Source organism: Lissotriton vulgaris, unplaced genomic scaffold (assembly GCF_964263255.1).
Source record: "Lissotriton vulgaris unplaced genomic scaffold, aLisVul1.2 SCAFFOLD_1181, whole genome shotgun sequence".
In the NCBI taxonomy this organism is placed as follows: domain Eukaryota; kingdom Metazoa; phylum Chordata; class Amphibia; order Caudata; family Salamandridae; genus Lissotriton; species Lissotriton vulgaris.
In genome coordinates this window covers 268,014-284,576 of record NW_028243976.1, presented here as the reverse complement: position 1 = coordinate 284,576, position 16,563 = coordinate 268,014, and the positions used below count along the sequence as shown (strand labels likewise).

The following is a 16,563-nucleotide window of genomic DNA, read 5'->3' as shown; positions in this document are numbered from 1 at the left end:
ATCTTCTATTTATTTTCAAAATGAATAGCCCCTCATCTCAGAAACTGATGTTGACACATAGTAAATTGATATATTCTTCTTCCTTTCGCCATAATCTGATGACCATTGGAATGTAGCCATTGATCTAAAGTCAATTTGGGGATCTAAAGAATGGCAGGTGCAGGGCTCCGAGAACCTCCTTCATGCATGCCTCATTCCCACTCAAATGCTATTCTTAAATATTACCATTTACCAAAGCACATGTTTTGGTTTGGTTACTACTAAACAAATGAATGCCTCAGCACTTCCGACCTTAGCAGAATATAATAATTGCCGCTTACACACAAATTATACCATTGAAGATTTACAGAGTTTATTGAAAAAGAATTCATTTAGTGCTTCTGCAATGGATCCCATGGGTTGGTTAGTCTGGCCTAATAGTTCCAATGCTTGCCAACTGCGTTTTCCTAACTCTAGTTTATAAACTTTCAAGGCCCGACCCTAGATTTACATACTGTAACGACCTACTCTATCGGTAAACTGTGTCAACAATGGTTACAGAACTCGACATTGTCGTCTGTTAAACAACATTTATCCTTACTATCAAATGATATTAATTTGTCCGACTTTGTCCTGGGCCCAAGAGCTCTTAGAACAAAGAGATGGATATATGCTGCTTACAATGAAATTTGGAAACTATCTCAAATTGAAGCAGCATCACGTTAGCGGGAGATAGACCAGGCAAACTTGGAAAAACATTTAGCTGTTGTCAACAACTGCATTAATACACTGTCTTTCCACATTTATACATTAGATAATATTGTTTCCTCTGTTATTGACATTGTACAAGATGATGTTTTTACTGTTATATCATGGTCAAAATCAATTGTGCCCAGTAATGCAATTTGCTTCGACTTTGCAAACATTGAAAATGGGGAAAGTGCACTAGGATTTTTTGAATGGCAGCACTTTATTTGCCCCGTTTAATTTGACAGACAAACAGCAATTTATGTCCATGAAAGATGCTACTTATACTCTATTGCACATAGAAAAAATAGACCCTTTATCATTTTCGTTGGCGGAATCGGATTCTGCAGTTTGGTTAATCCATGGGGTTATAAGTTTACCTTTTTCATTGTTTCAATTTACATCCTGTATGAAGCATTTCCCTGTGGGCCATTTTGAACCTCTTAGAGGTGCATTTTTGCATGAACTGTGGTTTCTTCCCTTTACTTATCGATGTTTAAGAGACAACATTGAGGTTTACCTAACAGGGGAGGATTGTTATTCCACTGTAGGACATTCCCTAGTCTGTATAAATATACAGTTGCACAGAGCAGGTAACCTTTCAGCTCTGAATCTTGCATGTGTTTTAAAAGGTAAACCAACTCCAGTAATAATTCCCGTGTTCACACTGTTTACTAACGGTAGCTATCTTATTTTAAATAACCAAAAATGCTGCGGCTTGCAAGCTGACATTCCCTACTTTATAACAGTTTCCGAGCGCGTGATTTGTTGCAATAATGTGTTTTTCCCACCCCCTCATGGGCAGCTGGATAGTCCACTGTGGCCTTCAATTCCTAATTTGTAGGCAGAATTCAATAAGCTGAGCAGTTTAAAGGCGCTTCTAATGCAACAAGAAGTTGCATTGACTCCCGCACATGAAACCTTCACACTCCTGGTGGCGAGTGCGGCTTCTGAGATACAAACACTTTTAAACACAAACCTCCCACAACATCTAGGGGAGTTGATTCACAGTATTTTTAATGCATTGCATACACAAGGCCTGGCTCATTTTTTTAAACATATGTATTCTGGCCTCGTGACTTCATTTCAGACTATATTTTGTGTGATACCTGCATTTATTCATTCAATCTTTTTCATCGTCTTTGAAGGTTTACCGTTACTATTGGCATTGGCATCGGGTGTCCTGTGTCTGTAGTGCCTGCTTCGCAATGGCTGCTCCTCTTGTGGTACTGCGCAGGCCAGGCCAGCTGCAACTGCTCCATGACCGGATGCGTGAATGCTTCGGTACACTGCCTCTTGCAACGCTCAGTGTGTCCTATGGATTATCATTTTATTTTTCATACTTTACTTGTGTGCAACCTGGATTTTCGTGCTGCCGCTGTGATTTCACCTGGGCATTGGAGCTATGTCTCACCAGCACCTCATGTCCAGTTCCGGATTACGACCGGCTAATGAGGCCTTTAGTGCCTCATGAGCAGGATTGCAATGGGATTGGCTTGATGGCATTTTGGCACAATGGGATATCTGTGAGGCTTCACAGAATATCATAATGCAGAGCTTCATTGAATCCATGCAAGTTATCCATCAATGTTAAAGGAGGTCCCAGACTATGAAGAACATTCATGTTCCTTTGACCCACTAAATTGGTTGGCATCTCACTTTTCCACTGACCAAAATGATGTCCTTCTGGAGGGAATTGCATTCTTTTTCACTTACACCTTGATGGATTAATCAGGTAAATTTTGCCTATAGACATTGGTTGGTCTTCTGGATGCCTTGCTTTCAGCGTTTTTCTGCTATTACTCCCTCTTCTCTTTCTCGTCTTTTGACTAAATCCAGGATTTGGTTTTTTTACACGAGCTTTCGTTTGTGCTTTTTCCAAATGTAATGGACATGCCGATTTTATGTCTGCTCAGACCTTTTGAACTTTGCTTTCTTGTATGATCTACATATGATGGCCATATCAGGGGGACGGTCTAGTTAGGCTTGTAGGTCCTTTGTCGACAATTGCTAAACTAGGCCGTAAGGTATGGGGGTCCGCTGACAAACCCAGAGGTCTTCTGTTTTATAATAAACTATTTCTCGTCACGGAGAGGGTGGTTTGGCCGTTCCGTCCGTTTTCTATAACATGACCTCCTCGTTTGTACTCTATGGAATTGTAACAATGCTGACTATATTGTGTTAATGCATTCTGCTGCTAGTATTGGCCCTTGTACTACACCATAGAGCTCGTTAGTTGAAATAAACATTTTAAGCTATATTGCTTCTCTGATTACTCACATTGTGGACAAGTATGAGTGGCTGAAAAAAAAAGCGCCTGGCCCCCCCGATTCCCAAGATAGGGTTACATGTTCTGGGTTGTCTAATCACTGGTAGCTTCACTGTAGATGGAGAACGAATTCGATACTAAAGCTAGTTGGTAAGGGAATTTGGGTACGGATGTGGTAGGTCGGTACACCACCTATTCACTTAGGTCCTGTTTTCCTGTGCATAGTTCTGTGTATGTGCAGAATCCCCGCAGCAGTGCACCTTCCCTAAATAACAAGGGCTGCAAAAACTCCAATACCTCTTCCGTGGTGGCGGATTTCATAAACTGTACCTCTGGCCACCTTGTGCCATAATCCACAAGTACCAATCCATACCTACTACGGTCGTTCAAAACATACATGGGCCCAATAATATCTGAACCGGACTTAAAACATGGTTTATCTAGAACACGAAACGCTTCAACCGGGCTGGGAAAGTCACTTGGGACTTGTCACTGACAGCACAAGCCATACAATCCCTGGCAAAATGCTCCACCCTCTGATCCAATCCCGACCACCAGAACAATTTCTAGATCCTCCTCTTGATGACTCTCATACCAACATGTTCTTCATAAGTCAAAGCTAAAATCTTGCCTTGTACATTCAACGGCACCACCAAAAAATAAGACCTCCTCATCATATAATTATTTATACTCAACTCATGAAATACATGTTTATAGGAATTCACACTTGAACTGGATCTTGTGGCATCCATCCTTTGCCCTACATTTCCGCCACTTCTTGTATCACCGCATGGTCCAACACTGCTTCTCTCCACTCTTCTTCATAGACACACCCCAAACCAGTCTCTTCTAGCGATGCCAGTAGGTAATCCTCCTCGCATTCCATGTCAGTAATCTCACCTTTGAGTGGCAACCTGGATAAGCAATCTACAAAAAAGTTTTTTGCACCTGCAATATACTCTAAAATGAATTGGTACTCCATCATTTTATAATGCCATTTTGCTCTACGAGGACAGGCTTTGCTAGCTCTACTGGTAGTAAATAAATTCCACAGTGGCTTGTGGTCCACGCGAACAACAAATTCTGAACCCCACAACTAATTCCTGAAATAATCCAAACTCCAACAGCAGGCTAAAGCTTCACACTCGATAACTGAGCATGTCGAGTCAGCACCTCTCAACGCCTTAGATGCAATGGCTGGAACGTCCTCCCTGGTTGGAGTGGAATAGCATTCCCTAGTTCACAGACCAAACGGATGATTCTTCTTCATCAAGCCCCTCATGTAATGTGTTTTCCCACTGCAATTCGGAATGAACAGTGCATAAAATTCCAACATCCAAAGGAAGAGCGCAACTGATCTTTGTTCGGTGCGACAATTCCTTATGGCCCTCACCAGATCCTCCTTCAATTCCACACCACGGGCTGACAACTTGTAACCTAAATAGTCTACTGTGTCCATAGCAAAATTACATTTTTTCACTTTCCACATGACACCTCTGGTAAAATGGATAAAACTTTTGCTAGCGTCCTATCATGAGATTCTGTGTTTTCCCATACACTGAGTTGCCATCCTCAAAACAGCTTACGTTTGGAACACCCTCAAACATGGCTTCTATCACTCTCTTAAATCTGTACGCATCTGATGGGGTAATAAATTACATCAGAGGACGCCTCTCCTTGTGCAAAGTAACCTTATGGTAAGCGGACAACATGTCCAAGGTTAAAGCATTTTGACACCCTTAAGTGAACTTAGGAATGTCTAGCCACCCAAATCCTTTTGTTAAGGTCCCCTAAATAAATTCACATCCTGAGAGTGGCATTGGCTTTTCTGGCTAAAACCACAGGAGATAACTATTCTAAACTTTCTATTGGCTCAATTATACCCTGTTGCCACAAACCTTCTAATCCTGCTCCAACTTCTTTCTCACAGCAAAAGGTGCCCATCAAGGTTTGTGGGCAACAGCCTGGTCCCCTTCCTTCAAAACTATACGGTGTGAAAATCCTTTGATCCTTCCCAATTGTTTGCGAAATACCTCAGGAAAAGCTGTTTCCCAGCTTCCTACCTCAACCGCCCACACAGATTTGCATTCATCTTTCAGTAAAACTTGAACAGGACTATTAGGATCCAAAATGATGCCTACATTTCTCTGTTCCAACCATCTCAATAAACTTACCTTGCCCTTTGCAACAGAAACAGTGGCAGGGGTGCTATGACCTTTCAAATGCAAAACAGTGTCGAATTAACCCAAACTTTCCACTGGCTTACCCCCAAAAGCAAGGGTTTTAACTTGTGACTTCTTTAAGGTGATATTATTTATTTTGTACAACTCCTCAGGACCTATGAAGGTAAAAAATTACTCTGAATCTGCCATCATGGAAATAGGAATTTCAACACACCAATTTAACAAATTGGTCTTTTGACACCCATAGTATCCAATTTAGGTACCTTGTTTTGTTCAATTCCAGTTGCATTGGACATCATCATGACTTCATTACCTTCCCTATTTCCTGACTCAGAACTACCCTCCGATGCACACTCTAGAGAAAGGACACGTTTGGTATTTGTAGTAAAACTCTTTGCTTTAGATTTACAAACCTTTGCAAAATGTCCCCCTTTTTTTGTACATTTTGACCATGTCTTGTTAACAGCTGGACACCAAGAAGCATTACCCAAATGATTTTTACTCCCACGTGACTCTAATGTTCCATATATCTGGCTGTTGCTTCTACACCCTTCGCTATGTCCAAAGCCTTATACAAAGTTAGGTTCTCTGCAATGAATCATTTTGTTGCACCTTTTTACTGCTAGTTTTCTCCACTAATTGGACTCTCAACATCTCATCTTCGAATGTCTTGTACTTACATGTACAGGTCAAAACCCTGCGGTAGCTCATAATATTTTCTGCGGTCTCTTCTGGGAGTTGCCTTCTCATATAAAATGTGTACCTTTCCAGGATAATGTTGTGCTTTTTTTTTAACGAGAATCCAACATAATCATAATCATGAAGCATAATCATCAACGGCATCCCCTTAGCCCATGACTACAGCTACCGGTAAATGCCTGAGGATTTTCCTGCCTTCTGTGCCCAAAGAATGGCATAACAATACCAACTTTTCTTTTGCGTGAATACCTCCCCCTCTATAGCTTCCATGGAAGCTTTGAAACCTTCTAACCCTGCTTCCACTCTATAGGGGGGTTACCCGGAGGGGAGAGAAAAGGAAAAGGTGGTAACACTGCCTGCTGAATATTGAACTCAAAAAGTACACATAGCTAAATTGATAAAACAAAGTCTACACAGTTAAATGCTTAATGGAGAAAAGGGGTGAAAAGTCCTGATCCCTTACTGGCCATATATTGAGCAATGATTTTCTTCTTTTGTGCTTGCTCTTGACAGGGGGAACCCCTAACCCCCTAATGTAAGTAAGGTTCAAACTGGATTCTCCGGGCAACGTTTGTTTTCTGTTCAAGCTGGTTTTGTTCACTCACTATCACGGATAGAGTGACATCACCATTATAAATAACCTACAAAATTAACCAAAGTGTAAAAAGTACAGAAAACGAACCTTGCCTGGACAATCCTGTTTTACACAGTTAAATGCACCTGCAACTTAAAACGATATGCGACAAAGGATAGTCATCAAAACAATTTGGGGATAAGACACTGTTCTGGATGCCTAAGAAAATACCATTTAAATATCTTAGAGAGTACTTTGGAGAATTCCAAACAGTTTATGTACTGGTGTACGCACAATCAATAAAAAGCGCGCACCCAAGACCAACAGTTGTGCGTGTCATTGATGCAAACATATGAGAAATAGGAGAGAATATCAAAAGTGCTCATGATACCTAGGTGTGCGTATCACGGATGCGCACAATGCTAATTGTTGCTTGGGACTCAAATACAGTACAACGTTACTGCTATCGGTTGACTTTGCCTCAATCCAGGTGTGCGAATCACAGGTGCATGACAGATCAAAGCTTCGCTTGCCAGGAAAAATGGCCTCTGAAATAAAGTGTGCATGAGGACGTGGCTATTTCTGGAAATGGGACTCCGTGCACGCCAGGCGGAGCCAGCACAGGTAAGAGCGATGGAGTAGGGTGGGAGAGTAAACAGATGACGCAACAGGTAAAAGTTAATTAAAAAAAATAAAGGTATCGCCGAGTAAATGCAATGAGCGTGATGTAAGTGGCTTTATTTTTTATTTTATTTAATTTTACCTGTCTGGTGGTCTGTCACCATCCTCCCAACCCTGCCCCACCCCACCTCCCCACTGCTCTTACCTGTGCTGGCCGCGCCTGGGCCACGTGTTGACCAGAAGACCCTGGCCCTGGATTGCTAAACAACCAAGAAGGAAAGTGGCCACCTTGAAATTCTATTACAGGTCCGGAAGCTTCAAATTATGTTCTCTTTCTATTTTATTGCTACTCACAGCAGCCAATCAAAACGTTTTTGTATACAAACAAAACTACACATCTCATGATGCTCAGGTATACATCACTTCCTGTATGACCCTATAAGAGCCACTATATCCATTGCGTGAGCCTCTTTCTTTACTGCTCATGCAGGAAGTTAAGTGCTCAAAGTTTATATTCATGCTCTGATGCTTATTTAATGCATGTGACGCATTACAATGACTTTGTTGTTTGCTTTTCATGTATGCGCATGTATTGCGCTGTTGGTTTGAAACGCTTTATTTTATGGCGTCTGTGTCTCGCGCTGAGGTTCTAGCCTCATTTAAATGTTAGCGTGTGCATCATCCCCGCTGGGCAGTCAAGTACCGTGCTGCCGTTGGCAGCGTACAGCTGAGGTGCTTAATGCTACAGGCTTTCCCTAGAAGCCGGTGCATTTTTTCTCATGAGAGCTTTACTGATGCAACATGTGTAGCCCATTTGGGCTACTTTTTAGTGGGATTGGGCTACACACAACGTATTCATCCCTAAATTGCTCTGGAGCTCCTTTAGCTCAGAGATATTTCCGAAAAGAGAAGATGCTTACGCATGACGTGGCTGGAAGAGTAGTCTGGCCTTGGAGCGTGCACAAACTCCTTATAAACCTTTGTTCTCTTGGCTCTCCCTACGCCCTGTGGGCTATAAGAATATTTATACAGTTTTGATGAGGAGCTAGGTACATTATTTGGTTGTGTGTTGTGGGTTGCCTCCCCCTTACTCCTCGATTCTGTCCTCATTTCACAAGTAAATACAATATCAGTTCTGCCTACAATGGATGACTGGGTCAGTTATGAAGAGGAAGTGGCAACACCTTCCTTGGAGGATAATATTGTGGAGGCTCTGGACGCTTCCGTTCAGGAGTCTGTGACTAAGGCCATTGAGAAGGCAGTCCCTGGGACTGTGCAGCAAGTGCTGGCTGCTGCGTTGAAGCTGATAACGAAACAGATATAGCGATTTGCCAAACGTCACGGTTTTAATACCCCTTCTGAACCAGCAAAGGATACCATGACTAGTGGGCCTCAGTCTAAGTCTTGGCCTCATGCTGATGCTCTCGCTTCACTACCTCCGTCTGGTAAGGCCAAGCGTCCTGACACTGATACAGACATGGACACTGATACCACAGGGACAGAGACCCCTGATGAGGCTCCCCCGAAGAAAAAGGCAAAGAAAAAAAAAACGTGGAGCAGGACCTATCCAAAATTATGTCTACCCCGTAAACGTTCAACCCAGCAGACATAGTACATCCTAGGTCTTCGGACTGGGCTTCTGCGCTAGAGGTGGCATTGTATCTGCATGACAATCTCCGATGGAGCTTTGATAAGGAGGTGCGTAATAGACTACGCTCAGAAGGCCCCAGGCCCAATATCCCGGACAAGGTTGGGGACACCCCGGATATCGATGCAAGTCTACTTACCTTCCTCAAGACGTTTGCGAAGGACCCAATGAAAGGTATTGATCGGGCTTGGGGAGGCTGCCAGGACAAACTCCTGCACGTGGCTGGTCCTCCTGCCAAGATCTTAGAAATGGCCTTAGTGGCACAAGAGTCGGGTACTGCGATGGACCCAGATGTTTTTGCAGGGTGGACCCAGGGTGCCAAATGCCTATTAGGTCATGCGAATGGTGCTATATCTACGGAGCGGTGCAAGTCGTTCCTCATGCGGATGGACCCCAACCTTACTGAATTGGGGGAGGTCAATCTCTTTGGAGAACGCTTTGTCAAAGATGTTTCCAAGTATCAAGTATGTGGACATATTCACGACACTCCATAAATCCCAGTCTGGCATCAAACAAGTCTTTCAGACTAGCCTTTTTCACCCTGCCGGGGGAGGCCGAGGACGCTCGGCAGGCCGCCAATTTTCCAAAGTACCTCAGCGGGGAGACTACAGAAGGGGCCGCAGAGAGTAGGATTCCACTCACGGGGAAACCCTCTACCCCACCAGACAACACTTTAACCAGAGGCGTTTCCACAGGGGTGGACACAGAGGGGGCTTCCAATCCCCAGACTCTGCAGGTAAGGGCTCCCAACAACTTTCTATACCTTTGGGGGGTTGCACTCAGTTTTACTATCACAATTAGTTTCAAATATCACAGGATATATGGATCCTACAGACAATTCAGGGTTTCCATCTAGACTTTTATCAGACTTAACTATCAGGACAAGCGACCCAGACAGCTTTCTTTTTCCTAACTAGAATGTGATTTTATAGATTCTGAACTAGATGAATTGTTGCAGAAACACGCAATAGCATATTGCAACGATAGTCCTCGTGGCTTTTGCAGCAATATTGTCTTAGTGCAGAAAAAAAGCAGAGGTCACAGGTTAGTATTGAATTTGAAGGAGTTCAACCAGTTCATGAGCTACAAGCACTTCAAGATGGAGGGCATCCATCTTTTGGCGGATCTTCTGAAAGAAGGGGGCTGGATGGTCCGTTCTGACCTGAAGGATGCCTATCTGTCAATACCTATTTTTCCTCCTCACTGTCGCTTCCTACAATTTCTTTTTTTTTTATTTTAAATTTTTGAAACCTTTATTGTGCAGTATCAGCAAACAAATACGGGCCCACAACCATCCGGCCGGCCTCGAAACCATTTTAAGCACTTTTGCAAGCTATACGGCGACTCGGTAGCACCGCAATACAAATTGACAAGCAATCAGAGTTACACTGGATATCATTGTGCTACCGAGAGACAGGATAAATGAAGGTTAATTTAAAAAAATTTTAAAGTATTTTTTAAATATAGAAACTAGAAGGATCAGAGTCCATTCCATCCACCTACGACATGAGTGGGCAACTTTTAGCAGATGAAACCCGACGAAGAAAAACTATAGTCAGAATAGCGGCATAAGGATATATACAACAGGATATTCAAGCACACATCATGTTTCATGCCGGTCGCTACCCACCTCGTATCGAACCAACCCACGGACCCAAAGACAGAAATAAGAAGGGAAAAGAAGTTAGAAAGGAGAAAAAATTAAGGCCCATAGAAACTAAAACGGACAAAGTAAACCCCCCCCCCCCTACCCCCCACCCTACACGCATGCAGAGGCTACGGCCTACCCTCCCCCTAGCAGTGTTCCTGTCGCCCAAAAAAGGAGTACCCGAAATATAGACACAGAAAGAAAAGGAAGAAAAGAAAAAGGAAATCGTATAAAACCGGAGGAGGGCCAAATCCACTTGCTCCCGGACTCCCCAGCCATGCATTCAACCTCCACCCCATAAACAAGAGTCAACAACAGCAAATGTCAGTTACAGCATTAAATGGGGAGAGACATCACGTATCGCACAGCCGAATGTATCATAGAAGCGTTCCAACCCGGGTCTCCCCCAGCCAAGCAGTCACAAATAGCGAAAAGAAATCCATCAGCCCTGGCCTGTTCGTAGAAATCCCCTTAAACATGGCCCCCGAGAAGAACCCGCCCCAAACAGAACAAAGGGACAAAATGGCCACACTCGGCAGAGAAGAGGCGTGTGAAAACAAAATGGACGTCGCCAGTTACCATTAGATCCATAGTCCCAAAAGATGAGCGCCCCCAAGGTCGCACGATGATACTCATTCCACTGTAGGGAGAAAAAGGCTTGCGAGGCGGAGGCAACAAAGGGGGCCAATAGCTGCGAAAACGGTGTTTGAGACAATAGTAGCGACATCATGGGTAAAGTCTCAATCTTCGGCGGAGAGAGAAACACTGTAGCGCAGTTGAAGCTGGCGGACGACCGTCCGCAGACACTAACACAGCCAGGAATAGTCCGCTCCTCTCTGCACTCGTGTGGCAACACGGTAGCCCCCTCAGGAACCGGCAAAGGCAGATCAACGCAGCGCTGGGAGCTGGCTGGTCGTGCTCGCCCCAGTGTGAGTGCGACATCGTCAAGCTTCTTACCCAGCTCACGGGAGCCTGCTCGCCATTCAGTTCGTAAATCAGCAAGAGCGGCCAAAACGGCACCGCAGGTCAGCGCAGGCTGCAGTTCCAACAGCTCCTCACCACGAAATGGTACACGCAATCCAGCACACAGCTCAAAACTAGGCAGGGTGAAACAGTCTTGAGGCGAGGTAGCACTCGTCTTCCCAGTCAGGGAGCCAGCAGCCATTTCCACCTCATCGGGGGAACCATAATAAGATGGGGGCGAAATCGGCACTGAAAGGCTGCAGTCCGGGCCGCTGATAAGAACATGACATACTGCCAGGGAGCGACCCTCGGCGAAAGCCATTCCTCCTTCGGCTCAAGGCGGGGGCAAATTCGGAGGTGATCCGCCAGTAACGTGCAAGCTCCAAGATGGGGTCGGCACAACCCACCACCAGCGTTTCACAAGGGAGAAGTAGTCTCAGGTGGCTCCCACCTCGCCAGTGTGAGCAGTCCACATGTGGCAAAAAACCCTTTCACAGCGAAAAGGATCTTGTCCGTTTCCCTTTGCGGCAGGCAGTGTGTCCCCGAATACCAGCTCCGCCCCAGCTTGACTGACCGATGCCGCTCCAGCAGCATCCAGCGGCGTAGAGCAACACGGGTCCCGTAGCCGGGGCTATGGAGGCCGTCAAACAACTCCGACAATATCTCCAGTTATCAGGCAGGCAGAGACCTCGGAGGAACGCGAACAGTAACAGCGCGCTTACACCGCCGTCCCGCTGCAGCACAATCACAGGATGGCGGTCAGGATGTCGGTGCGGGATTCGAAGGCTTGCGGAGCCGGGAGCCTACGCGTCTGTTCCGATCGCCATCTTGGCTCCTCCCCCGCTTCCTACAATTTCAATGGTAGAACCGGTGGTTTGAGTACTTGGTCCTTCATTTCGGGCTCTCCTCAGCACCAAGGTGATGAAACTCACTTGCGAGACAAGGTATTTTCATGATAGTATATCTGGAGGATATACTCATCATGGCGCAGTCCCCAACGATAGTGTTCAGCATTTACACATGACCATAACTACTTTGCAAAACCTGGGGTTTGTGATCAATGAATCCAAATCAGCTCTATCTCACTCTCATACTGTGGGCTTTCTGGGGTTCGTCATAAATTCTCGGACGGTCCAGTTGAGTCTTTCTCGCTCCAAACTGAAACTCATCAGAAAGGAGCTCTCCACTCTGATATTCAAGCCGACAGTCTCACTGCAAGTGATTGCCAGGATCGTGGGTCTTCTGGCATCCTCCATACCAGCAATTTTTCCGGGTCCTCTGCATTATCGGCCCCTTCAGAGATTAAAGATACAACATCTTCAGAAAGGTCTCTCTTACACAAACGTTGTCCCTCTCTCACAAGAGCTGAGGGAAGAGATACACTGGTAGTTGTGCCACGTGGAGGCATGGAATGGCAGGCCATTTTCGGGTCTCAGCCAGAGGTAGTTATAGAGTCTGACGCCAGCGGTTGGGGCTTGGGTGCACGTTGTGGACACATCACCATAGGCAGGCGATGGTCCCTGCGCGAACTCGATCTTCACATCAATTGTCTAGAACTCTTAGCGGGATCGTTTGCGATCCAGACACTGTCACCCAAACAACTCTTGTGTTGCATCCTACTTCGGGTGAACAACATCTCAGCATTGAAGTACATCAACAAGTTGGGAGGCACAAGGTCTTCACAGCTTGCAGAGATAACGAAAGACTTCTGGCATTACTGCCTAAGTCGTCAAGTATCGGTAATAGCTGAATATATCCCGGGGCAGTCAAACATAGTAGCGGACAGGTATTCCCGGTACCTCGAGGACTACAGCAACTGGCAACTCCAGCCCCAGATAGTCAGTTAGTTGCAAGCGATATGGGGCAGTTGGGAGATCAACCTCTTTGCGTCCAGGCTGAATCGACAGTTGGAGAAGTTCTTTAGCTGGAGGCCGGATCCGTTAGCGATGTCGACGGATGCTTTCTCTCAGGACTGGTCTAAGGGCCTGAATGATGCTTTTCCCCCATTCATATTGATTCCCAGGGTAACAACACAAGTAATTCGCTAACTGGCATAAGTGATTTTAATAACCCCCCTGTGGAAGTCACAACCTTGGTTCCCAATATTATTGGAGATGAATTACGACTCCCCCAGGATGATCCAGTGGTCCTCGACAATGCTTCAGGGCCCTCAGGGAGAAATGCACCCAATGGTGTTATCTGGGCAGTTGTCCCTGAGGGCCTGGAGGCTTTCAGGCAAAGATGGGAAATGCTGCGATTTTCGGATGAAGCTGTGGCTTTCATCAACCAAGCCTGTGCCTCTTCCACCAGGAAGCGATATTCTTCAGCCTGGAAAGGCTGGGTTTGTTGCATGAAACACAACGTGGATTCCGTGGGGGCGGACCAACCCCATGTTGTACATTTTTTGTCAGAAAAAGCATCAGAAGGCCTGGCATACCGTTCGGTTAACAATTTCCGTTCGGCCATTTCAGATGGTCATTCTCAGATAGAGGGCAAACCTGTGGGTACGCATTCTGTAATATGTAACGCATTAAAAGGTATTAGGGTCGTGAATCCTTCTAAACCAAAATATTTCTCTTTCTGGGATGTGTCCCTAGTCCTTACCTTATTTGAAAAATGTCCAGATAATAACATGTTGACAAGGAAACAACTATCATGCAAGTTAGCTATGCTATTGTGTTTTTCTGCCTGTCGACGATCTTCCGATGTGAAAGCCCTGGATCTTACATGTAGAGTATTTACTCCAGAAGGAGTTTCGTTTAACATTACTGCCAGGACTAAGACATTGTTGAGAAGTGTTGAATACCATGCCTTTCCTGGTAATGCAAAACTATGTGTAGTTCAATGTCTAAAGGCTTATGAGCAATGTACAAGGTCTATACGACCTGATGGTGTGGATCAATTGTTAATTGCACTGCAGAAACCCTATAAACCAGTGCATGTGGCTACTATAGCCAGATGGTTAAAGTCAGTCATGCAAGAAGCAGGTATTGATACCCAAGTGTATAGAGCGCATTCTGTGCATGGGGCCATGTCCTCCAAAACCTTTATGTTGGGTTCTACTATTCACTATATCATGCGATCTGCTGACTGGTCTTCTGAGTCAACAGTTTTATTATAAACTGGTAGGTGATATAGCTTCAGTTGTATTTGATAAGTGTTAAACTAGCATAATCCAAAGCCTCTGGTCCTGTAATAGAATAAAAAATTAGCTAGCATTCGCAACAAAAATTTTCAATTCTATTGAGGACACGGAGGCGACGATTATCTCACCCAGTTATATTACAATATTTGTAATGTTTACCCACCAGTATGTATTGAATATTCTGTTTAAGCAGAAGTTACAGGTTTCTTGTATCTCCTTCCTTCCAGGTTCTGACAAGAAGATGGAGTAGAAGTACTTCTGGTTAAGAAGATGTTAGCGTTCCAGTTTGGTTTCTTCCACGTTTGAGGATGTTTGTTTGAACTTGTATTATTCTATTGGGACTAAAACATTCGAGCAAAGAAAGAAGCTCACTTAATGGATATGGTGGCTCTTATAGGGTCATACAGGAAGTGATGTATACGTAAGCATCATGGGATGTGTAGTTTTGTTTGCATACAAAAACATTTTGATTGGCTGCTGTGAGTGGCAATAAAATAGAAAGAGAAGCATAATCCTCGCCTCCGTATCCTTAATAGAATTGAAAATTCTTGGAGCGAATGCTAGCAAATTTTTTATTGTATACACCCTGTCGGCTGCACAGCACAGTTGCTAAGCAACATACATCTTCCTCCATCGACTCGTAGCAGACCGTTGCGTAAGTGACATCACTCCTCCTCGACTTCACAAAATCAGGAAATCCAAAAAGAATCATGCACTTCACGTGTCGTCTGCTCCATCCAAAACCTGACCCGAGAAGGACATCTACTATAAAGCTTCTCGCTCTGAGCTACTGTAAAGTTTTAGCTTGCTGCTGCCGTAAATCAGGTCCAGAGGAAAAATCGCCTGCTTTGCCGGTCTACGATTTGTTTCCAGTCGTCACGAGTGAATCGTCCCAATAAGAGAGGACTCGTAAGTAGATTATTCAAGTTTATTGTAGAGCATATAAGTAATGGGACCGGCAAACGACAACTAGCAACTGCCAACCCTCTTCCCACCATTCCTATTCCACCTCAGCATTGGTTGCCAGGGTGGCTCATGCGCCAACAATTCTAAACACAGAACCCAACAGTGCGATAACGTAGCGGCTACCCCTTTGGTCGAGGCAGACCCACAAACCATCCCAAAGAATTCGGTTAATGCCACACTCTGACCAGCTGCTCGACTTCACTGCTGCGCCGGCATGTGCCCCCTCACAAGTCTCAGCCAATTCCATCCTCTGAATTGCCACTGCCAATGACCATGCAAATGTATCCATTTTAAATGGATTTTAAAGTGATTCTATGTTAATTGACCTTGTATATACAACCTGGGAATGCAGCATCTGCTGTTGCCCTCGTGGACCCACACTGGGCCCTTGGACCAAAATCGAAGTTTCATTCTGATTTGCAAATCACCAGTACACAACCAATATAATACGAAGAACCCCTTCCCCACCTGAGCCATTGTCATACTCTGACAGACCACTCGATGTCACTGCTGCACCAGTCTCTGACTCCCGGCCCCCAAGCCCTACAGATAATTCTATACTGTGACCGCTGGGTGTCTGTTGCGCCAACGTTTGACGTCGCTACTAGACCATGACAGCTGCCACCCTTCAAATACCAACACCCCCGCGTCTCATCAACCACCGAGTGTCAGCTGTCCCAAACTTACCGGTCATTGCCTCCGTCCCCCTCGGTGTCGCTGATGGATGATGCCACCGTTCCACATACAAGGACCAGGAGCAGGCAGAGCGGAGCCATGTTCTCTCTCACTGACCTACGAGGGAAAAGAAGGGCCATTATTCTCACAGTCCTTATCACCGTCCGTCTGAGGTTTACATGAAACTCTCGTGCATCCGAGAGGTCATAGACAAACAAGCCTACAGATCAGCAGCACCAGTTCAGTGAAGACATCCCGCCTGAAAACCCAGAAGTTGCCTTATTGTAAAGGTAAATCTTTCATGAATATTGCCAGAACGAATCAAAGATGAAGCAGTAATTGATAATCCATCTTGAAGTTTAATCTGAAGTTGATGGCAGCAAAACAACAGGAGTACAACTATGTCGTCCGACGTCCAACTGCTCAATGAGACATTAAGCAGTTGG

At 45.0% G+C, this 16,563-nt stretch overlaps 1 protein-coding gene across 1 annotated transcript in view; it reads right to left on the bottom strand.

Annotated features, from left to right (window-relative positions):
- LOC147668189 (uncharacterized) overlaps positions 1-16,230 on the bottom strand; it is a 29,348-nt gene extending 13,118 nt beyond the window's left edge. The window contains exon 1 of the mRNA XM_086948716.1: positions 16,130-16,230. Coding sequence (XP_086804842.1) covers positions 16,130-16,218 — 89 coding nt within the window. The 5' untranslated portion in view covers positions 16,219-16,230. The remainder of the gene's footprint in view (positions 1-16,129) is intronic.
- Positions 16,231-16,563: the final 333 nt, after the last annotated feature.